At 48.7% G+C, this 22,672-nt stretch overlaps 3 protein-coding genes and 1 long non-coding RNA gene across 4 annotated transcripts; 1 reads left to right on the top strand and 3 right to left on the bottom strand.

Moving 5' to 3' along the window:
* Positions 1-5,037: 5,037 nt before the first annotated feature.
* LOC130390733 (uncharacterized) lies at positions 5,038-5,878 on the bottom strand. Its single transcript, XR_008896802.1, has 3 exons — positions 5,726-5,878; positions 5,513-5,613; positions 5,038-5,106 (listed from the first exon to the last, which is right to left on the bottom strand). It is a non-coding gene; the product is annotated as an uncharacterized LOC130390733 (long non-coding RNA).
* A 1,271-nt stretch (positions 5,879-7,149) lies between these two features.
* gabra6a (gamma-aminobutyric acid type A receptor subunit alpha6a) lies at positions 7,150-14,255 on the bottom strand. The gene is made up of 10 exons (XM_056600819.1): positions 14,204-14,255; positions 14,015-14,112; positions 13,774-13,841; positions 13,101-13,321; positions 12,701-12,783; positions 12,447-12,590; positions 11,404-11,556; positions 10,764-11,008; positions 8,624-8,856; positions 7,150-7,261 (listed from the first exon to the last, which is right to left on the bottom strand). Exons 1-10 carry the CDS (start codon positions 14,242-14,244, stop codon positions 7,237-7,239), a joined length of 1,311 nt encoding a protein of 436 aa, XP_056456794.1. The 5' UTR covers positions 14,245-14,255; the 3' UTR covers positions 7,150-7,236.
* Positions 14,256-14,635: 380 nt separating this feature from the next.
* nudcd2 (NudC domain containing 2) lies at positions 14,636-17,306 on the top strand. Its single transcript, XM_056600839.1, has 4 exons — positions 14,636-15,078; positions 15,727-15,775; positions 15,867-16,018; positions 16,456-17,306. The coding sequence occupies exons 1-4, from the start codon at positions 14,890-14,892 to the stop codon at positions 16,537-16,539; spliced, it is 474 nt and encodes a 157-aa protein (XP_056456814.1). The 5' UTR covers positions 14,636-14,889; the 3' UTR covers positions 16,540-17,306.
* ccng1 (cyclin G1) lies at positions 16,731-21,947 on the bottom strand. Its single transcript, XM_056600833.1, has 6 exons — positions 21,763-21,947; positions 20,475-20,738; positions 20,010-20,263; positions 19,524-19,602; positions 18,977-19,087; positions 16,731-17,723 (listed from the first exon to the last, which is right to left on the bottom strand). Exons 2-6 carry the CDS (start codon positions 20,736-20,738, stop codon positions 17,532-17,534), a joined length of 900 nt encoding a protein of 299 aa, XP_056456808.1. The 5' UTR covers positions 21,763-21,947; the 3' UTR covers positions 16,731-17,531.
* Between the last annotated feature and the right edge of the window lie 725 nt (positions 21,948-22,672).

Below are 22,672 nucleotides of genomic sequence, written 5' to 3'. Positions count from 1 at the left end.
GGGGTAGTAACAACATGGATGCCACTGTATGACCCGTTTGCAATGGCTCGTTTTGCAGCCACTTAGCCCCAGCATAGAAGAGGCTGACGGAGGCATTAGTGGAGCCGTTGGCACGTGGGAGCCTTAATGGAGCGGGCGAGCGGACGGGCCGTCCTTTAGACGCTCCCTGGCTGCAGATCCTCCGCACGAGGGCCAGTCAGTGAGCGGTCACCTTCGGTACTGACTGCGTGCTCTGATAGTAACGTAGAGAAAGAGACCTTTCTGCACGTGGTTCATGAGTTGGGTGCTGTAGAGCTGGATGAACTACGTTGATTAGCCTGATTTTAACGCAGCTCTTGCTGTGCTATTCTGTACTAGTGGAGGACGTATAAATGAGTCAAGCAGTAATGAATCCCGGATGGCAAGTGATAAAACATCACAAAGTAATTAGGATAAACAAACTATGTTCGTTTGACGAAGACGCCGAGGAAGAGAGGAGGAGGAGGATTCCCAAGTAGAGAGAGGACCTGATTTGATTTCTCTCTGACTCCCCGTCGCCCCCCCTCTCCTTAAGCCCCCCCCCCCCCCCCCCCCCCCCCCCCCCCCCCCCCCCCCCCCCCCCCCCCAAAAAAAAAACGGTGTTGTCATAGCAACAATGAGTAAAAATAACACGAGCTTATTTTCCACACGCTGAATATAAAATGGAACAGGATCGGTTTGGACAAACAAGATCAAAATGGTTGCTAATTCTCAGACGCTGGTGGCATCGCACTAACGTGCTCGCGGACCCCCCCCTGGTCAGCAGGGGGGCCGGTTGTCCCTTATCCCGTTACTCACGTAAAGAAATGAGCGCTTGGCGGGGTAATGACGGTAATAGAGGGAAGCGTTCACGCCCCCCTAATTCCCCCCGTCCCAGAAACCGCTGCAGCTGGTTGTTTAAATCTTTTAATTCACATCCCGCTAATTAGCATGCATGGCACGGTATGATACAGTAGGACAGGCCCCGCCTCCTTCTCTCCCGGCAGCCAGCGACCGCAGGTATTGTACCTGTGATTAAGCATCCGAGAGGTGGAGGGACGAGGCGTGAAGAACCCCCTGTTCCCTAGTCCCTTCTGTCCCCATCCCCAGTGGAACGCCCGGAGCCTGGGATGTGGCTCTGCATGCATTAGCAGCCGGGTACAGTACAGGCACCGGGGGTTGGGTTGGTTTCAATGCAGGAAATTAGTGAGGAAAATACACACACACACAAACCAACACACACCACACGTGTGCGCATACACACAAACATGTGCACGCACACCCACACACACAAACCAACACACACCACACGTGTGCGCACACACACAAACATGTGCACGCACACGCACGTACGCGCACACCCACGCACACAAACCAACACACACCACACGTGCACACACACACACTCACACATACACGCATGTGCACGTACATGCACACACAGGTGCACGCACACGCACACAAATGCACTTGCACGCATACACACATAGTGTGTAATATAAACACGTATATTATACATGTATTTTTTCCCATACATATATTAGCATACATAATATATGTTACCAAGTGTTGGATTAGAATTACAACTAAGTGGTTAATCATGATGGAGACTGATGCCAAGTGTTTGTTAGGCAAAAATAGGTTGAGTGAGATAAAGAAAGAAAAAGAGAGACACCCCCCCGGCCCCCGCACACACACACACACACACACACACACACACACACACACACACACACACACACACACACACACACACACACACACACACACACACACACACACACACACACACACACACACACACACACACACACACGGAATGAGAGTAAGCTACTGGCACTGAGACAAACAACCAGAAATACAATAGAGGGAAAGTCACAGAAACAGGGAGAAAAGGAGAGGGGAGGAGGAGGAGGAGGAGGGGTGTGAGAAAATGTGAGCTGCAGCTTGGTTCTTGGTCATGATGTCACATCTGTGCCACACTTTGCATTGACCCCCGGGGGGTCGCCCCCCCCGCCCCCCCCGCACCTCAGACCCCGAGACATTGTCCACAACAACAACAACAACAACAACAAAGTAACCGGCCATCCGTAGAGCCGGTGAAAAGCATGAGTGGGGATGACCTGCAGAGTTTTGTATTTACTGCCCAATGACATGTCTGGCATTTGCTCTTCCAAAGGCCTGTTCCCCCGTGGCCCAGGGGCTGACGTGAACTATAACACAACAGGCAACCATTCTGCAAACACACTACAGCAGCAGCAACACACGCCGGCATAAACACACGCACACACACACGCACACCATTGCAAACAGTAACAAAAAAACAACAAACCAAAGAACGCATCGGGCACAACAGCTTGTGCCTCCATCTTGGCTTGTGCGTCTCGAGTCAGCACCAACCCATCGAAAAAAAGATTGAAACAACCGTCCAATCGCGTCGGAGCTAAACGCAGCCTCCTCCTTCACCAGGGGCCTTTTCCTCATCTCCTCTAATTAGAGGAGCATGCAGCTGTCTCCCCCTCCCAGAGCCCACGTCTCATAGCGGGCCTTCCCCGTAACGAACACACTGCACACACGCCCCACATCCCTGACTGCTGGCTGCCACTGCTGCCACCGTAAACAGGAGGGCCACCATCTTGAGGAACCCGGCATAGCTGCTTGCATGGATTCAGGAAAACCCACTTGTGTGTGTGTGTGTGTGTGTGTGTGTGTGTGTGTGTGTGTGTGTGTGTGTGTGTGTGTGTGTGTGTGTGTGTGTGTGTGTGTGTGTGTGTGTGTGTGTGTACCACACAGTGAGTGGCAGCTCTGTATTCCCCCAGAGTCCCCATCGTCCCGGCCCAGGGTGCTCTGGTACAGACTGGAATAAAACGCAAAACCTTCCCAGTCCATTAGCGCACTGTTAGAGAGACTCCATAAACTGACATGAGATCCAGCCACATCTCACTCCTTACCTTGTCCTACCCCCCCCCCCTTTCCTCTCCCTTTAGACAGACTGTCCTGATGAGAAAGATCAAAGCAGCAGTCCCCCCCCCCCCCGGGCTGTGTCACCGGCCTCACTGCGGGGGGGCCAGGAGCCACACCGCTCCCATATTGATTACGGAGCGTTCAATCCACCACGTCGACCGCACTTATCGCTTTATTGTTCCAAAGAGGGGGGGGGGGGGGGGGTGAAGATGAGAAGAAGAGGAGTAGGGAGGGAGGGAGGGAGGAGTGATCCCCCCCATCCCCCCCCCCCCCCCCCCCCCCCCCCCCCCCCCAAAGAAAAACCCTGGTGCTGGGAGGTGTTACGTAAGCAGCAGCAGCAGGGAGATTAGGCCTCTTTGCAGACGACACTGGATCTTCTTGGGACTCCTTGTTTTTTTGGGGGGGGTTTTCTTATATGTATTTCAGGGTCTGCCTTAGTCGCTGGGCTGGGTTCCCTCGGAAGGCTTCGGGGGCTGAGTGGCCTCAGAGCGACGGGACGGGGGGCTACCGGCCCCCCTCCCTGCTGTTGATGCACCGCGCGTTGGCGCCCACGCAGACCAAGCAAAGTCACGTTTGGCGTTTGTTCATCCGGATGAGGACCTCGTCACTCAACAGGAGGATTCCCCCTTTTTGGATGCAAGACGGGATGGGAGCTCCCTGAGCTCAGGGTTGGACAGTCAAGGGTCTGAGTGATGGAATGGAGGCCGGAGGAGGAAGACGGTTCTCCCCCGGTTCTTCTCCGGTTCTCCGAGGCCCTGGGCTCCTCGGTTGCGTCTGCTGGCTGTCAGGTGGCCGCCGTGGAGCCGGGTGCGTTCCCTCTCCGGCCTCGGCTCACCTGGTCTGAGGCCGGTTCAGTGGCGCTCTGAACACGGCACACGGCGCCGGTACGACCATCACAGACAGCCCCCGTGAGTCAACGGGGAGACCAGTCAGACCCGGGACATCTCTCCAGCCATCGATGGGATTAGGATACGGGATTCGATTTCAGTTGTTGATCTTGAGTTTCTTTTTCCAAAGTGATTTCCAGGGACAGTTAATGGCTGTCCCGCCCGAGGGGAATGGAACCCCTAACCTTTGTGATGTAGAACAGTATTTACCACATCTCTCACACCCGGCTCGGTTTAGTTGTTATGCCCTTTCACTTCTGCCATTGCTTAGCAACCACGTGAAATCTGCTTGTTTAAAAAAAGAAGAGACCCACTTGAAAAGAAACAGGACGTTCTGTCTCATAAAGTTGATCAAACAGCAGGGGGGAGCCGATCAATAGGGCATCTGGAGTGGGGTGAACTCTCTCCCTCCTCACCCACAGCTGCTGTGGATGACTTAGGATTCCGCTGGCTGCCTATGACCAGACATGTATTATTAACAAATGATTTACGTCATCACACACGATCTTCACCAGGCGGGAGATCGCTTTACGTAGACGATGATGCGCCATGCCGCGGGAGCCGTTCCCCCCAAACGCATGAGGACGAACAACAGTCCTTGCGAATTGACTGGCAAATGCGCTTTTTTCCCCGGCGGTAGAATATACACGTAATTGCAGGCATGACATGACAACTGAAATGAAAGCAGCGACGGCTGACACGGGGAAGGGAAAGGAGAAAGAAATAAAAGGGAAGCTGTTCAAAACACACGCACCCTGGCGCTCTCGGGGCTCGTACCAGTGCGCCACTGAGCGTGTGTTTGGAATTCAAATGGAGCTCCGCTCACCAGAGCTGCACACGCAGGGGATGAGACGGAGCGCGCTGGCGACGGTGATGGTGAAGAAGATGATGATGCTGATGATGAGGATGTGGTGGTGATGAGGAGGATGGTGATGATGAGGATGATGATTGCGAGGTTTTCATTTGATATCACATTTCATATTTACATGATACATCAACTGTCACCCCCCCCCCCCCCAAAAAAAAAACACATCGGGTTCGTGCTGTAGCCATGGGGGCTGGGGTCCCTCCGTATGAAAACGTTCAGGGGGGCTTCATACTTGGGCTGATTACAGTCATGTCATGCCTCATTTTCGACAGAAAGCAAGACATATTAAAACCACCATATAAAAACATGAAGATGCACCTACCATGTTGACTTCAGACACCATGTCGATACTAGAGATGTCTATATTCATTCCAACCGCCACGGGCGCACCTGTGTAAAAAAAAAAAAAAGCACCGATTAAATGCCCGGGCTGGTTAATGGTTCGAGTCCCGTGAAGATGTGTCTGGACTCATATAGGGCACTCCATGGCTGCTCGTCATGTACGCAGAGCAGCCTGATTGCGCAAGCCATTTTAAATAGCCTGGGCTGGGACTGAAGCCTATTCGTTATTAGCCCAAATAGGAGTGGATTTAGGAGATATCGAGGTGGTGTCACCGCCGAGGATGGTGATTAAACCCTTCAATAAATCAAAAATGCACATTCTTTGGAGCATCCTATGGGAGACGAGTCGTGCAAAGGATTGCGCTAGACGTTTTGCAGATCATTAAACATGTGTAGAGGATCTCACAGCGTCTTCACATCAAGACGTTCAGATCCACGGTTGCTGCTGCTTTACCTCCGAAATCCGGCCTCAACCGAATGTCGTACCCCTTCATCAGCCTGTCCACCGTGTCTTTCACCAGAGGCATGTTACTCGGGTCTCTGATATCCTTGATGCTGAGGAGAGAAGACGGTGTAAAATACCTGGCAAATACCACACACACTCCGCTGAAAAGAGAATGCAATGCTGCTGAGGCAAACCAACGCCATGCGAAACAAAACACGTTACCTTTGGCTGTGAATAAAAGTCCCGAGCAACGAAAAGATCAAAAATCCAAAGTGATTTTTCCTGATCCTCCCCATCGCAACAGTTTTGAGGTGGCTTCGGGAGGCGAGTGAGGGAAGCGCGCATCCAACTTACTCCAGACAGTGCATGGAGCCCAATGAGGGGCGCATGCGTGCATCTACCCCAGGATCAAAGACTGGAGACTGATGATGTGGATGAGCAGCTTCCATTGCAGAGAAAAAAATTAAAGGGCCAAGTGAATTTTCGAAGTGGAGAACAAACATCTTGCTCGGAAGACGGGAAATAGCCAATAATGTAATTGCATTTTAACCTTGGGTTTCGTTTTCAATGCATTGCAGGGGCCAATTGATCCGAGAACAATCCAATCAAAACACAGCATGCAGTACAATGTTCAAATGAAGACGTGAGTTACTGTTGGGATATGTTTTATTTAAAGTCATGAAATATAGAAATTCAAGTTTTACAAATGATCATGCCGACACAAAAAAAAAAACGACAATTAAAAAAACACCACAAACAAACTGGGGAAACCATTTCCCTTTGGGCGAAATGTTTCAAAACCCTTTTTACTGCTTTCCAAAGGCGGGCTCTGAAACTCCCCAGCCGAGGTGGCGCAGGGTATATGCAACATCATCCTCATCCCAGCGTTCCTTCTTCTCTCAGGTTGAGTACATATTTTAAAAGCCGCAAGGAGGGATGCGAGCCTTCTGTAAGTTGCCTTTGATCTCGCTGTAGTGGGAGCTGTGTCTCTGTAGAGGGCAGGCTTCTGAAAGCATTGGCTCACTGTTGCGTCACCACCAGTGCCAGCCATCATAGATTATATCATCCACCTCCTTTTTTGAGGTTTTTCTAGGCTTGCGCTTGAGTTTAGTCACATGTATACCTTTCTGTGTGCGTGCATGCATGTGTGCGTGCGTGTGTGTGTTTGTGTGTACGAGTGTGTGCGAGTGTGTGTGTGCGTTGGCCACCCTACCCATGGTGAGACGGCCTCTTTAGGTCTACTTCTAAAGTATATATATATATATATATATATATATATATATATATATATATACGTATACATTTACACGCCAGGCATCAGCCTCTCATGGCGCTCAGCTTTCTAGTCGCTGATTGGACCACAAGCGGGCCGTGGTCACACTCTGTGGCGTGAACAGATACGAGATGTGGAAATAAATTACTTTCTGATTCATTTCCTCTGTTGGATGAGTGCAGAACAAATGCTAAGTGCTTGTTCAGAGTGGGAGAGAGGGAGAAGGGAGAGAGGGAGAGAGGGAGAGGGGGAGAGGGGGAGAGGGAGAGAGGGAAAAGGGAGAAGGGAGAGAGGGAGAGAGAGAAAAGGGGGAGAGGGAGAGAGGGAGAGATGGAAGGAAAGAGGGAGAAAGACAGAAAGTCACAGAGAGAGAAAAAGCGAGAGCGATGGAGAGAAAGAGCGACGGAGATGGAATAGGCGCCGTCCCTCCACCGTCACATGCCCATGGGGTGCTCTTCGTCTAAGAGGACGGTGAATTCATGTCTCTGCAAGAGAACACAATACAGCAGAGCATAAGTAACATGTGAGCAGAGATCGAAGCCAAGAGTGAGGGTTCAGTTCCTCTCTCTCTCTCCGCCCGGAGACGTCCTGCTCACAGAGCGGGGAACGCCGAGCGCTGTGGTGGCGGCGCTCCTCCCAGGGCAGGCGGGAATAATGTAGGAACGGGGAGAGAGCATCAGGATCCCCGTGCAGCGGTGCTCCGGCCTCCATCTTGTCTCCCTCTCTGTCTCGTTACTCCGCACAACACTATCAACACAACACGAGCCCAACCCCGACAGGAACATGATGGGAGATCTGAACACCCAGTGTGTTATGTAACAGATCTCTCCCTCTTCTCTCTCCTGCTTTCATGTGTGTGTGTGTGTCTCTCTCTCCCTCTCTCTACCGCTCTCTCTTTCCCTCTCACCCTCCCTCTTTCATTCTCTCTCGCTTCCATTCTCTCCCTCTTTCTCTTTCTCCCTACCTCTCTCTCTCTCTCTCTCTCTCTCTCTCCCTACCTCTCTCCCTACCTCTCTCTCTCTCTCTCTCTCTCTCTCTCTCTCTCTCTCTCTCTCTCTCTCTCTCTCTCTCTCTCTCTCTCTCTCTCTCTCTCTCTCTCTCTCTCTCTCTCTCTCTCTCTCTCTCTCTCCCTCTCCCTCTCCCACTCCCTCGTAGCTTTGTGCTCTGTAAGTGGCTCAGCTATCAGAAGGAGATTGAACGCTTGTGTTTTCTGTGGCTCCTGTTCAACACAACCAGCGGTGGGGTTCCTGGGCTCCTCTCTCCCCCCGTGTGGAGGGCTGGAGTCCTCACGCTCTGCTGTCTAGCTCCTCCAGCCCTCGGGTCAACCCAACCGAAGAGGAGAGCGTTTTATTGCTGTTCCTCTATCGGAATGAAGCCCTGGTCCCCCCACTCCTCCGTGGCAGATCTATGACGTTTACAGCCAACGCGCCGCCTGCGACGCAGCTACAACAACACCTCACATCGTTTGCTCCTGGGGTTGTCGCAACATTTGCTATGCATTCATAAAAAGCTTTCTCTGCATTCTGTGTTGCCTAGTCTAGAGGGCGGTAAAACCTTAATAGGTAAAGGGTTGAACGACACAAAGACGGCGTCTTTTACGGCCGTTGAATTCTTCGAGCACTCACTGTCTGAGTGCGTGTCTTTTACGAGCACAACTGTATTTCTGGCGTCTAACTCCCTGAGTGGAAAGTTCCCGATGTGCCCACTAGTGGGCGTCCTTGAGAGAGACGCGGTCAGCCCCTAACCTTCACCACGTGCCGCTGAATCCTCTGTGAGCGACTTGGGATGAAACACTCCTGCTGAACCCCCCAAAGGTCTGGACCCTGGTAGCACACAGAAGGCCTCACCTGGGCTTCTCCATGGTGTCCTTGGACAGGTACATGGACCAGTAGACGATGTTGAACAGGGCGAAGGTGAGGGGGAAGAGGACGCGGGAGTACTGGTCGATGGGGCTGGTCCCGGCCAGCTGGGGGTTGGCCGGCACTGCGGAGCCCTGCTGGAGGAAGATGGGCACGTTCCCCTCACTGGGGGCCATGGAGTGGTTCCTCCTCTTCAGGGTCCCCCGGGGGAAGCCGTCCGGCTGGGGGGGGAGGGGGGGGGGGGTTAGTCATTTAAGGGTATTCATAAAAACGTAATGTATTCTCTGTGTTTTGGTCCCCCTGCAAACTACGCTCTTGAGATCCGTCGAAACCTTTCTGTGCGTTCGTAGTGATCTGTGAGCCGGAGAGCTTTTTGCAACATGTACGCGTATGTGTACGCGTGCGTGTGTGTGTGACTGCATGAGGGTTGCGGTTCGGGCGTGATGCCGTTGGAGAAGGACCTGACACAGCAGTGCAGAGTTCTGTTAGCACAGGGGGCGACGGCGACGGACTAAGAGACACGAGGGCGCGGCTCGCGCCGTAGAACTGACAGCAAGAAAATAAACTCCCTGTTCAATTAACCGTTCAACTACAGGCTCCGTCTCGCTAATTACTGCCCCACGGTGAGTACTGACAGCATCTCTGTACATCAGGGGGGACGTCTACACCCCGCTGCACTCTGACACAATGTGTACGACCACCCAGGCCTGGTGGGACCCCCGGGAACAAGGTGAGGCCTGACCATCAGGTAGCGGAGTCCTTATGAAAAGTGTGGAGATGTGATGGCAAGGAGCGCTGTGCTGCTGTGTGCCGTGTTCACACCAGGGCTATTTATAAAGCTTTGGAGCGGTGAGAGCTCGCGTGAGGCAGATCCCAGTCTGACACCATCACAGCGGCGTGCGGGATTAGCATAAAAAAGAAAACCGTCATCTGTGAAGACCACACTGAAAACTTCTTATCATGGGAGCGGGATGTACTTAAATAGAAATACAGTGAGAGAGAGAAACGCTATGTATGGATGTGTGGGAAGGAACTTTGCTATTTGATTAGTTCAATTGGATATCTGACATTTTGAAAAAACTGATTTACCCATCCCACCAAATAAAATAAACGAAAAACTAAGGGAGTGGTCCTGAAACTTGTTGGTTCACTTTCTTAACCTCTAATTTCCAAATGCAATAACTTGTTGGCGCATCACATTCTGCAAAGACTCAAAAGGGGCCTTCTGACACCACCTCCACCGTTTTGTATCCCCACATGAATTCTGAAGTGTTTTTGATACCCTCACCAAAATATGCTCTTCATGAGGTGATGAGGTCTACTCACCAAGACACCGAAAAGGGAGGGCTACTGAAGAGGCTGTTTCTTACTGTATCAACAGCATCTGCAGCATCCACAGCAACAAAAACACCTACATCACCTACATCTCATACAACATCATCACCTACATCTTCTACATCCTCTACATCACCTACAACATCATCACCTACATCTTCTACATCCTCTACATCACCCACATCACCCACATCCTCTACATCACCCACATCCTCTACATCACCCACATCACCCACATCACCCACATCCTCTACATCACCCACATCCTCTACATCACCCACATCACCCACATCACTCTACATCACCCACATCACCCACATCCTCTACATCACCCACATCCTCTACATCCTCTACATCACCCACATCACCCACATCACTCTACATCACCCACATCCTCTACATCACCCACATCACCCACATCCTCTACATCACCCACATCCTCTACATCACCCACATCACTCTACATCACCCACATCACCCACATCACTCTACATCACCCACATCACCCACATCACTCTACATCACCCACATCACCCACATCCCCCACATCACTCTACATCACCCACATCCCCCACATCACCCACATCCCCCACATCACCCACATCCCCCACATCATCTACATCACCCACATCCCCCACATCACCCACATCACCCACATCCCCCACATCCCCCACATCACCCACATCACTCCACATCACCCACATCACCCACATCACCCACATCATCCACATCCCCTACATCTCCCACATCCTCCACATCCTCCACATCCTCTCCAGTCCTACGCCGGCCTCACCAAAGCCTCGTCCTCGTCCTCCTCGGCGATCATCTCCATCTCGTGCAGCTTGGCCTTCTGCTTCTTCAGACGGTGCGCCTGCAGCGTGGCGAAGTAGTTGACCGCCGCGAACTCGATGAGCGCGGACGCCACGAAGGCGAAGCACACGGCGATGAACCAGTCCATGGCGGTGGCGTAGGCCACCTTGGGCAGCGACTGGCGGGCGCTGATGCTCAGCGTTGTCATGGTGAGGACGGTGGTGATGCCTGGAGGTTTCAGGGGGGGTCAGGGGACCAGCATGAGCCGACACAGAGCCCAGCACATGGATAGAGACACAGAGATGTGTTCATGTTTTGTTTTGTAAATGACTGCTACTACTAATAATACTAAATAGAAAATAGAAAAAATATTCATGTTTTGTAAATTAATAAAAATAAAAATAAATTAAAATATAAAATAAAATAAAATTAATGTTTTGTAAATTATTATTAATAATAATAATAATAATAATAATAATAAAATAAAAAAACGATTCTTTAAATTGATGTGGGTGCATAATTAAATAAAAGTGTAGCAAACAACTGTGGCCGGTTCAGAAGGAGGAGACCAGGGGAGGCGCGTGTGTGACAGGACGGCTGAGGGGAGGGGTCTGTTGGGGTACCAGCGACGGTGCGGGCTGGAACAGACTCCTTGTTGATCCAGAAGGACACCTGCGACAGCACCACCACCATGATGAGGGGGATGTAGGTCTGGATCAGGTAGTAGCCCAGCTTCCTCTGGAGGAGGAAGTGGACGACCATCACCGAGTAGTGACCTGAGAGACAAACAGCGTGGCTCAGCCGGAGAGGAAGAGACAGACAGTGGACAGGGAGGGAGAGGGAGAGGGATAGAGAGAGGGAGAGGGAGAGGGAGAGAGAGAGGGAGAGAGAGAGAGAGACAACACAACACACAACATGTGCCCTTGACTGCCCTTGAAGCGCAGCGGCTGCTGGCAGATGTACAGTTGCCCTGCTGCCAGGAGGGGGAACAGCCCGCTGACATGAGGCAGTACATCTAAAACAAAAGGAGGGATGAGGGGAGACGGGGTGAGGGGAGGGGGGAGGGGGGGAGAGCCGAAGGAGAGGGAGGCTGCGTAAGAGACCCTGTGAAATGGTGGGATGGAGGAGGAGGAAGAGGAGGAGGATCAGGAGCAGGGACGGGACGCTGCAGAGGAGAGAGAGGGCATGCAATGTCACCGTGTTAAAACACATGCGCGCAGACTTTCGCCCGAGCCAAACACATGTGCGCGCGCTCTCTCTCTCTCTCTCTCTCTCTCTCTCTCTCTCTCTCTCTCTCTCTCTCTCTCTCTCTCTCTCTCTCTCTCTCTCTCTCTCTCTCTCTCTCTCTCTCTCTCTCTCTCTCTCTCTCTCTCTCTCTCTCTCTCTCTCTCTCTCTCTCTCTCTCTCTCTCTCTCTCTCTCTCTCTCTCTCTCTCAGCCCTGCCACCAGATAGAGCTAGATCGGCCCACAACGGGGAATACCATTGTTTCTGTTCTGAAAAAAGGAACAAACCCCCCAAGAAAACAATGACAAATCACATTCTCCATCCCCCAAACAAATATATCTTGAGGACTTTGAGGGGTATGACCACCTCAACCTGTTGCTTTAGAACGAGGGAGACACGTGTGTGTAGTGAGGACCCAAAGGTCACCGCAGCGGGACTCACCGGTGTTGGACTTGAAGACAGTGCTGGACAGCGACTGGCCCACCAGGTCGTACTGCAGGAGGCTCATGGACTCCTTGGGGCAGTCCACCGAGTGGATGGGGCCCTTCCTCCAGGTGAACACGATCTCACGGTTGGTGTAGGCATCTAAAGAGGCGAGGGGCAGGACTGTTGAGCAGTGCATTCTCCCTGCTGGTCATACACGTGTGTGTTGCACTTCCGCGAGGCAGCACCTCAGGATGAATGGGAGTACTCACAGCTCCCGAACCGGAGAGGACAGGTGTGGCCATCCATTGGGAAGTCCATGAGCTGCATGGGACAGTCTCCGATGACAGTCAGCCTGAGACGTTCATAATGAGGTCTAGGTTATACATGTCAGAGTAATGGGAGTTGAATCAAGCCGAATTAGCCGTTTGTAACTCATCCTACAAGCACATGGAAATATTGATACCACCGCTTCCCCCAACCCCAAAAGAACAAACACACTAGATATACCTAATCCTATACTTCACACAGAAACACACACAATTGCACACACACACACACACACACACACACACACACACACACACACACACACACACACACACACACACACACACACACACACACACACACACACACACACACACACACACACACACACACACGGCTCACTTCATGGTGTAGAGCACAGTTCCATTCTGCATGATGCGGAACATTTTATTAGGGGTTGTCATGTTGTGGGCCAGGGATTTCTTGGAGTTGCGGAAGAAAGTGTCTGGGGTCCAAATCTTGTCCACCATTCGGTTGTTAAGACGCAGGATTTCGGTTGGCCCTTCGAACTTCAGCCTCTCGTCCACCCACATTTGCCGGAAGAACATGTCCATGGTGAAATCCTGTAGTCAGGAAACAGTGGTGGTGTTCGTTATTCCCTTGAATGTCCCTCATTTATCCTGCGTGGTTAATTAATTAATTAATCAAATAAATGATTTTACATTTTATCTTGTGGTGTACATGTTTGTCACTACCATGTCTAGATTAACTCTGAAACAGCACACCCCTATAAGTGAGTTTGACAGTTCAACTGCATTCTGATTACAGCAGAAAGTCTAACATTGGATGGTGGTGGGGGTGGTGGTGGTAGAAGCAATTCACGACGGGAAGTCTTTCATAAAATCATTCAGCAATCCTGCTTCGTGATGCCTTATTGATCTGCAGGCCGGCGAGATAGCCGTTATGAGGATGGTCAAACACATTAAAATTCATTAGGTAGTAAGCCCTGAAGCTCATCACTTCCCACCGTCAACAGTCCCACATGTGTCCAGTTGACAGCAGAAAGACACGTTACCATTTCAACATCTGAAACCGGTCCAAAGCTGGTGACGAAGAAGTCCGTCTTCACCTCGGTTATCCCTCCTGTTAAGAGTTCAGGGTTCACACTCACAGCAAGACGCAACATTGGCCCACACAACATTTTTTGTCAACTGGATTTATTTCAATGTTTAGGCAATGTATCTGAATTGTTATTTTATGAAATTCAGCCTCAAACCATAAGAAAATGATGAAACAGATATATGAAGGGTATTTACCGCCAGAGCCGGGGCGCAGTCTGTTGTCGTAGCCGTCCAGCAGGCGGTCCAGGATTGCAGTGATGTTGGCTGAATGGCTTCCATGGACATGACCTGTACTGATATGAGACAAACGTGCTATAATCTAGTTTAACAGGTAGGCATAGTTGGACTCAAGTAGACCTATGTTTAGAAATGAAAATGACTTACTTTGCCCACCAAATGAAAGTAAGCAGAATGAACAAAGTCATTCTGAAACTTGTTAGTTAACTTTCTTAACCTCTCTATTAAAACATACACGAGGAAAGTGGAAAACGTAAACAGCTGACTATGTGTGTGTCTGCAAACGGAATGACCTTAAAAAGACGGAAAGACCTGTCCTAATCCAATTAAAGGATCACTAAATCCACTCCTTTTGTAGACAGTGAGAACCATTTCACACTCCAAACTACATTCACCCACCAGATAAACACCAAAGCTATATTATCGAGACAATTAAGTTAGTACAACTGCCCCAATCTTTAACGTTTTAAAGATTTAAGCTAAACAAAGTGTGTTTATGGAGTGCAGAAGTCAACTCACCACCATATTTTTTCCCCAGCAGGGGGCGCTGGAGAGCTGCCGCCTTAAGGATACCCGGAACCGACCTGGACGAAGAAGAGCCAGAGCGGCATGAGTCCGATAATAAACCCCAATCTAGATGAGAAGGCTCTTCTACTCTATTACATCATGCTGCGTCTCCACAGCATAACCACTTCTGAATAGATGTGTCATTTCTACTTATATTTTAATGACCAATCCGGGACTTAAGTTAGGTCATATCCTGTGAGGTTTTAGTGAACTATTAAGTTAGCTTTTGGGGGTCTGGCAGAGACGATCGGAGGCTGAGCATCAGCATGTCGGTGCACTTCGAGGAGAGGAGTGGCGTTGTCCCCTGCCCTACCTCCTGGGGGTCGTGGTACCAGACCATGGAAGAGGTCTTCATCGAAGTGAACGTCCCTCAGGGCACATCTGGGAAGGAGGTGAAATGCACTCTGGGCTCAAGACAAGTTGAACTGCATGTCAAAGGAAAGGAGATCTTCAAGGTAGGGTTTATGAAAGATGCACACGTCGTTTGTTTCTGGTCTGGATTGTATTCATACATTTTAAAATAGGCAGTGTTTCAAAGCACAGACACACATGCAGCAGTATGGTATCGCCACAGTGATCAAATTGCACAAGTTGGACCAAGTGTAACTCTAATTTCAAATGATGACTCGAAGTTGCGAAATCATCACTCAAGTAAGCCAAAATAACGTCTCTGGAAATGATCGCACCTCATTGTGACCCGGAAGTCCTGGCATGGGTCATGAGGTCATTTATTATCGTTACTAAATATTGTAGGCCGAGCTGTTGACAAGATGGAGTGGGTAATTATGACTGAATTTCCGATCCAAAACAATAATAACAAGCTTGTCTGAGACCCTCTCAACATAATATGATCCGGCTTATTGACTCTTTATTCGTAGACTGAAAAAAACACATCTACAAAGTAAACTAATAACTGCTTCATACTATGTTCCTTTATGGTCAAGATTGAAAATGGGACCCTTCCATAATTAGTTTGTGGGTTACCAAAAAGGCAAAATTGTATATTGTGAAAATAATTGCAGTTGGACAAGCTAAATAACAGGAAATCCAGGGCAGTAAAGGGATTTTTGTAAAACAAAATCTTTGTTCTCTCTGTGACTAAGGGAAGGCTTTACGACGGCACCGTTTCTGATGAGTCGACATGGACATTGGGTAGGTGAAGTTCCGGCCTTCCTTCTCCATTGAACATCCTTTCACTGTGAGCCACTACTCTTCCCTCATCACCCGACCTTTGCTCCAACAGAGGATAAGGTCCTGATTCGCATCGTCCTCATGAAGACAAACCGGGCGGCCGGGAACTGCTGGCCCTCCCTTTTAGAGGGGGAGTACTGCGCAGACGCATGGGTCCAGGATCAGATGCAGAGGAAGCTGACCCTGGAGAGGTTCCACAGAGAGGTCAGTGGGACTGATCCCAGGGAGACTATCCACACGTTTCCTGGGGTGGGTACTGGGGAAATGTCCGCCAAACATCCGGCCTACGACATGCCTCAGCTGTGTTTTTAGCTGATCAGCTGGAAGGCTGATCACATCACGGTATATAGTTGCTCTGTCACTGAATAAAATGATGTCTGTGTAAACGGCTCGGGAACGTGTGCCGTTCGAGTCAGTTCCTACAACCAGACTATTTGGTTGAAATCTGAATGATTGAATGACAGACGGCGATTGTTTACAATCTCGTAGTAACCGGTATTGAAACCCACAATACGCGCAAAGCATCACGCGGAGGCGGAAACTTGTGGATAGCGAGTCTTAGCACACTTGGTACCAAAATAACTTGTTGGGATTTCAGTAGTAACTTCATATCAAATGTAATTTATCTCCCGTTGCAACAGAACCCTGGATTTGACTTCAGCGGTGCAGAGATTTCTGGGAACTTTGCTGGCGGTGGACCCGACTTCTCCAGCTTGCAGAAGTAACCATGAAGGTGTCGGAAGTGGTTTGAAACTATTTGCAGGCGACGTGCTCAGTCAAGCAAAAACATGGACAATGATATCTGCATGTGGGATGCATTTACAATGGGCAACTCATTGCCATTTAAATAAATACAGGAATTGTAAATAAATGGTAGGTTTGAGTAGGTAAATGAAATCAATACTGTACAACCAAATGCTTTTCAATACGTTTTTTTATTGAAAGGTCCAAGTACATGGGTCATCCAGATGAACTATTTTCAAGTGCGATAATCAAATGCCAAATCCAAAAGTTTTTCTCTCCATCTCTTCACAAATTAAAATCCATTCAAATAATGTCTAAAGTTTCATTTTGTTCCAAATTAATTACATCTGTAACCATTGATATAAGGATCATGTCTCATCTTATAGAGCAAGGCCATCGATAAGATGGCCGCCATACATGCTAGGATCATACCTAGCGTCACTTAGGGGAAACCCCATCGAGCTCAGTTTCAAAACAAAATTAAAAGTTTCATTCACCTTGGGTAGGAGTGTGCATTGAGGACAGCCGAGCAACCTAGGGTGGGAGTTAAGGGTTTTGGGCCTGATTTCTTGGTTTCGTTTTTTAGTTTCACAAAACCCTTCTCCCTCCTCTTCCACATGGTGGATTGAGGACCTAGGCGGTTCTATACTTTATTGCTTAAAAACCAGCAACCTGTTCCCGAGAATAACCAAGTATCTCAGCACAGATTCAAACGATAACATACTGTACACTTGTGGAAGCGTTTCAAATCCGCCAAAGAAAAACCTCACTAGATGGTAATGAATGAGTTTCACATCAAGTCGTACTGCGTTGCTTCACAAAAACAGACAGTTTCCCTTAAAGAACTGCATCATCAATAATGAAGTTCTGTAAGGGAAAGCGGGACGGCGGGCGACCATGTCACAGGTAATATTTCAACCCTTTTCTCTAGTTAGTCTAATTAGGAGGTCGCCCACCGCGGCGTCCTGAGGCCTTAGCATACGGTCTCGGGGATGGTGGGGAGATGAGCGATCTTGTAGTAGCTGGGCTTCAGCTGCCGCTGCGTCCTCCCGGAGATGATCCAGCGCAGCCTCTGGCTGTTGGGCTTGGAGCACTTGGTGGTGGCGTACTCAGCCAGGCACTTCCCAGCCAGCTCCCTCACACAGACCAGGTCGCCATCTCTGATCTGCAGGAGGAGAGAGCCCGTCAAAACACGTACTCCACAGGGGTGGGAGTCACAGGGTAGGAATGCGCGATATAAACGATATAAAATGGCCTACGATAGAGATTTTAGTTATATTGCTCCATCGCGATAACGTATGTTTGACGCGATCTATCCATGACTCGCGAAATATAAAAAAGAGCAAGGAGAGCTCTGTACCGGCTTCAACGCATCATCGTCATCTAAGTAAATATGGCTGAAAGCGAAACGGAGGAGCTGGTGATTGCGCTCATTTCATGTTCATTTCAAAATGATATGCGTTCATTTTGCACTTGTATGTTTTAATAGCAAGTATCTGTGCACACTCTAAAATAGCCATGCCTAATACTGGACGTATTTCCCTAATTCACAGTATCCGTTTCTTTATTAACAAGACACCAACAGTTTTAATTTCATTAAGAGAGAAGTATACTTCATTACACAGAAGATATTTTTCTTTGTTAAAGTCTCTGCAGCTACAACATTATGTTGTATGATTTCAGTTTTGCACAATAAATGTTCTCAAAACGACATAGGCCTACTAAGTTTCTTTCTTCTTTTGTTTTATACATTTAGCAGTTTGGCTTTCCTTAGAGTCTATGTAACCTGTTCTGAAATGGTTCCATTATGATTTATATATCGTGATATATATCGTTATCGCAATAGGTTGCAATGTATATCGCAATATGGATTTGAGGCCACATCGCCCACCCCCATCCCAGGGTACCTCACGATAAGCAATACATGGCCCACCATACCGATAATCAATATATCGTTAGACAATCCTATAACTATGAATACAAAATGATTTTAAAAGATAAGTGCTGGATTTCTGTCTTAAGTCATCTGTTTAGACTGCCTTTTTATTAATTACAATATCGATAATTGGCGCCATGGTGTCGATTCTGATATTGCATGAAGAGTGGTGAAGCTATAGCGCAGTATTGATATTTTGTCCCATCCCAAATAATTTAAGAAACAAAGTCGATAACACCATCGGCAGCATATTAATGCTTAAAAATGTTGCTCACGTTTCACATCCTGGTCCCAGTAGACGTTAAGCTCCCCTAATGCTCAGCTTAGTTTTCTTCTGCATCATTCGTGATCAACAATGAAGCCCTTGTTCCAGTAAGGAGCCATACAATGGTCCGTGGCTCCAACAGAGCGACGCGGAGCGTGTAAACAACTCTGGGACACGACCCGCTGGCCGACGGTAAAGTGATACCGTGTTTACTCACATTCAGTTGTTGCTGCAGACCCTGCAGAGCCTCGCCTATGGCCTCCACATGTTGTTGATCGTGTTGCTCTTCAGCCTCTAGACGCAACAGGGCCAGAGCCAGCAGAGACGGCTAAAGAAAGGATTCAAAGACGGTTTTAGTCCACATTCGATGCAACCATGTCGTTTAAGAAACACAAGAGGGTTTAACAGATGCCAACATATTTTCAATTTGGACTCAACCAGAATTATATCAATACAGATACTTATTTATGAAACATGAACAAATATTTCCTGGAGTTTCACAATGATTGGAGCGAAACCATCTGATGGTATTCAAAGTGTATTTGCATATTGAGGGAGGAAGCCAAATGGCAGACTCACAAGTGCTCACTGCAGAGTCATGCTGAGGCCTATTCTAATACCAGGTGTGATAAACCCTATCTGACTTTATGGAGCAGGTTTACAGTTCTGAACAACCGGGTTTGTCAAATGATGCTGCCATATTCCATGTCCAACAATCTGACATTTTGAATACAAGAAACGATAGGGAAAATAAGGCTACCTACCTTTATTTTAGAGAAGACAAAGGAGCAGTGACAAGCTTTGAGCTGGGCCTCCAGTCGGTCCAGGCTGAGGATCTTCCTGCTGTTAAACAACATCCATTTGGTCAGTTAACATATCAGGAAAGAGATACCTACAGTGGAGAGGCATAGCTAACCTATTGTGCATTTTGTGCTGAACCACCAAATTGGTGCCTTTGGTCACAAAATGATCAAATGCTATGAAATGTTGAGCTGTGTCACCCTACTACTAGGATGTTTTAAATACCACATTAAGTTACATTTAGCAGACACTTTTGTCCAAAGCGACTTACAATAGGTACATTTGTAAGAAGAAAAACAATACATCGGTGTCAGTACAGTAAGGCTGTTCATAGGAACAAGTGCCTAAGCAACAGTTGCTAGGTTAACCCATTCCCCGTACACAACGAAGGTAGTAGAAGTGCTACAATTGTACGTGGCTGAGGCTACGCTCCTCGAGAGCGCCCTTACCTGTCCGTGCTGAGCTGTGATTGGACCTGGCCGTGGAGGAGGCGGAGGAAGTGCAGGGACGTGGGCGCCTTGACCTTCCAGTACAGCTTCTCCATGATGATCCTCTCCATGCGCATCATGTCCGACACTGTGAAGCGGTTCTGCGTGATGCGGATCAGGTCGTTGGGCAGCGGCACGTTCCTCTCCTCCTCCGAGGACTTGACGGCGATGTAGAAGCAGCAGAGCCCAACGCAGGACAGGTGCTTGGGCTGGATCTGAGACCGGGGACAAGGACGACATCGTAAGAACTCCAACCGTGACGATTTCAAAGCACAGCTGAAATTCTCTGAAGTGAGACAGTAAAAATGTTTGATTTGTGTGAAGTCAGGTGTCCTGATCTCAAATACATCAGCTACCGTCAGAACTTATGGAGCAAAGTGACGGCGTGCGTTATTACAGCGTGGCGAGGGGGGGGGGGTCCTTTACCTTCATGATCGATAGGAAGCGATCCAGCAGGCTGACGGCCAGGGAGAAGGTCTCCGAGCAGAACCCAAAGAACCGGGTCAGGGAGAGGAGGTCCTTCACTTCAAACTCCCGTAGTCGGGCGGTCATCCTGAGACCGTTGTCGCTGGCCCCTTCCATGAGCCGCAGGCCGCTCAGCTTGGGCTGGTAGCGGGCCTCTTTGTCCAGCAGAGCCTTCAGCTGGACTGCAAAGGGCGCTGGCCCGGATCCTGTCACTGTGTCAATCATCTGACGAGACGGAAAGATCGAGAATGGGACGTGAATACAATTTAAATATTGAATTTATTATAATATATTCACGTGTGTACTTTTTTGTAGCTCCCTTGCCCAAAGCGTTGAAGTGCATACATCCTTGTTTAAAAGGATACATGTTGTAAATAATGACCCACACCAAAGAAAAGGAACAGTCATGTTGACGCTCCCAAATTTCCATGACGTTTGAGTAGGACAGGGGAATTGCAGATACAACCAATTCAATATAAAAACATATCCGAGAAGTAAACCCTGAAAACAAATAATATCATGCGAATATCATGTGACAGGACAAAATATGTAACACATCCCAAATATGTAACCCATCCCATAAGTCTCCGGGCCGCTGTCATCAGAACCGGACTGAACCGGCCTCGATAGGGGTGGAGACCAGTCTAGCCAAGCGATTTGATTCATCTCCAGCGTTTACATAAAACCCCTAGTATCGAAAATGTCTATCGTTGACATTATATTAAAGTCAAGCCTAACAGATAATGACGATTAGACAGTGTTACCGACGGTCAGGTCATGCGGGGCCGTGTCGGGCCTTCTGCGTCACGAACCGGGGTCTGGCGCTAGTCAAGGACGGGGGCCTGGCAGTCAACATGTCGGGGCATGTCCCAACACTGGGACCAGGCGGAGATCGGCTCTCATAACTCCTTTTACGGCTTCGTCACGGTCCCACGGCAGTAGCTCCGTGTACTAACTCATGAGATTAACCTCGATCATTAATTTCCAATGTAAAACCGAGATGTTAAAGGTATTCTAGGACTATAATAAGCTTAAGTAGACACTTTCGCCTTGTGTAATCGAACCAAACGTAGTTGTGAAACACACCAGGCCAGCAGGTTGGTGATCAAAACATCCCAGACTTTGTAAGTCAATACAATAACTTAATTTACTCAGTACACACATGATAACTGTAGTAAGGATACGTTTATCATCTCCCGGTATAAATGTAGTAGTTACACCGGGAGAGGAAGGCGGAGGACCGGCTTACCTTTCTCAGTAGATGGTTGTTTGTTCGTGGATGAAAAAATATGTCGGTGGAAAATAAGATTCACGTAGAGGTGAAACTTAACAATAAAGCGTCAGTATATTATATCAATAAGAAGTCTTAAGCATGTATTGGACAGCGCCTTGCACACCCCCTACCCTTGGTGTATAAGGCAGTGGGGAAAAGGAGGCTCTTATCCAGTCGGGGCTACCTAAGACCAGCCCCGTGGCCGAGCACAAAGCCACCCGATTGGTTGGTTTTGCAAGACGACACCCGTTCTAGAGTATCATTGGCTTAGCGGGACGTTCAGCTATGCACGAGGCCCTTTTCAGATAGAGGCGGGCTCAAGTCGACGAAGTAGACCATTGGACGTGCTACGTTATCCATAGTGTCCACCACTGGTTTAAACTGCCGTCGGTCTAGCCTAGTCACGACTCAGTGGTCAAGCTAGCCGTCAAACGCCGCTCGGTGGTCAGACTAGCCGTCAATCGCCGCTCAGTGGTTAAGCAAGCCGTCCCTGCATTTGGAGTGCGCACGTATTCTATCATTTATTGTAAATGCATCAGGCCGTTTCAATGCATTTACCTTAAAGGATAGAATACACGCGCAGATAGGGAGAGTGCAGCGAGTGACTTTCTACATTTGACTACGTCCGGTTTTCAAAATAAGGTGTTTACGTCGGTATATTATATACAGAACCTGCAGTGCTCAAACACACAAATTAAGCATTTTTACAGTGTCATTGTATCTGAAACGGGCGTTAAAAACACTTTCTGATAATGGCAGATATATTTGAGACCGGGACAACTCACCCACAATTAGGCATTTTGAATATCATATTAGTTCATTTCGAATTAAAGTTCAATGTTGCACAGTAAAAACTGTAAAAATGCTGGATTTGTATGAAGTATAC

Source organism: Gadus chalcogrammus, chromosome 10, assembly GCF_026213295.1.
Source record: "Gadus chalcogrammus isolate NIFS_2021 chromosome 10, NIFS_Gcha_1.0, whole genome shotgun sequence".
Classification (NCBI taxonomy): Eukaryota; Metazoa; Chordata; class Actinopteri; order Gadiformes; family Gadidae; genus Gadus; species Gadus chalcogrammus.
The sequence above is the reverse complement of the archived record's forward strand: the minus strand, read 5'-3'. Positions and strand labels throughout refer to the sequence as shown.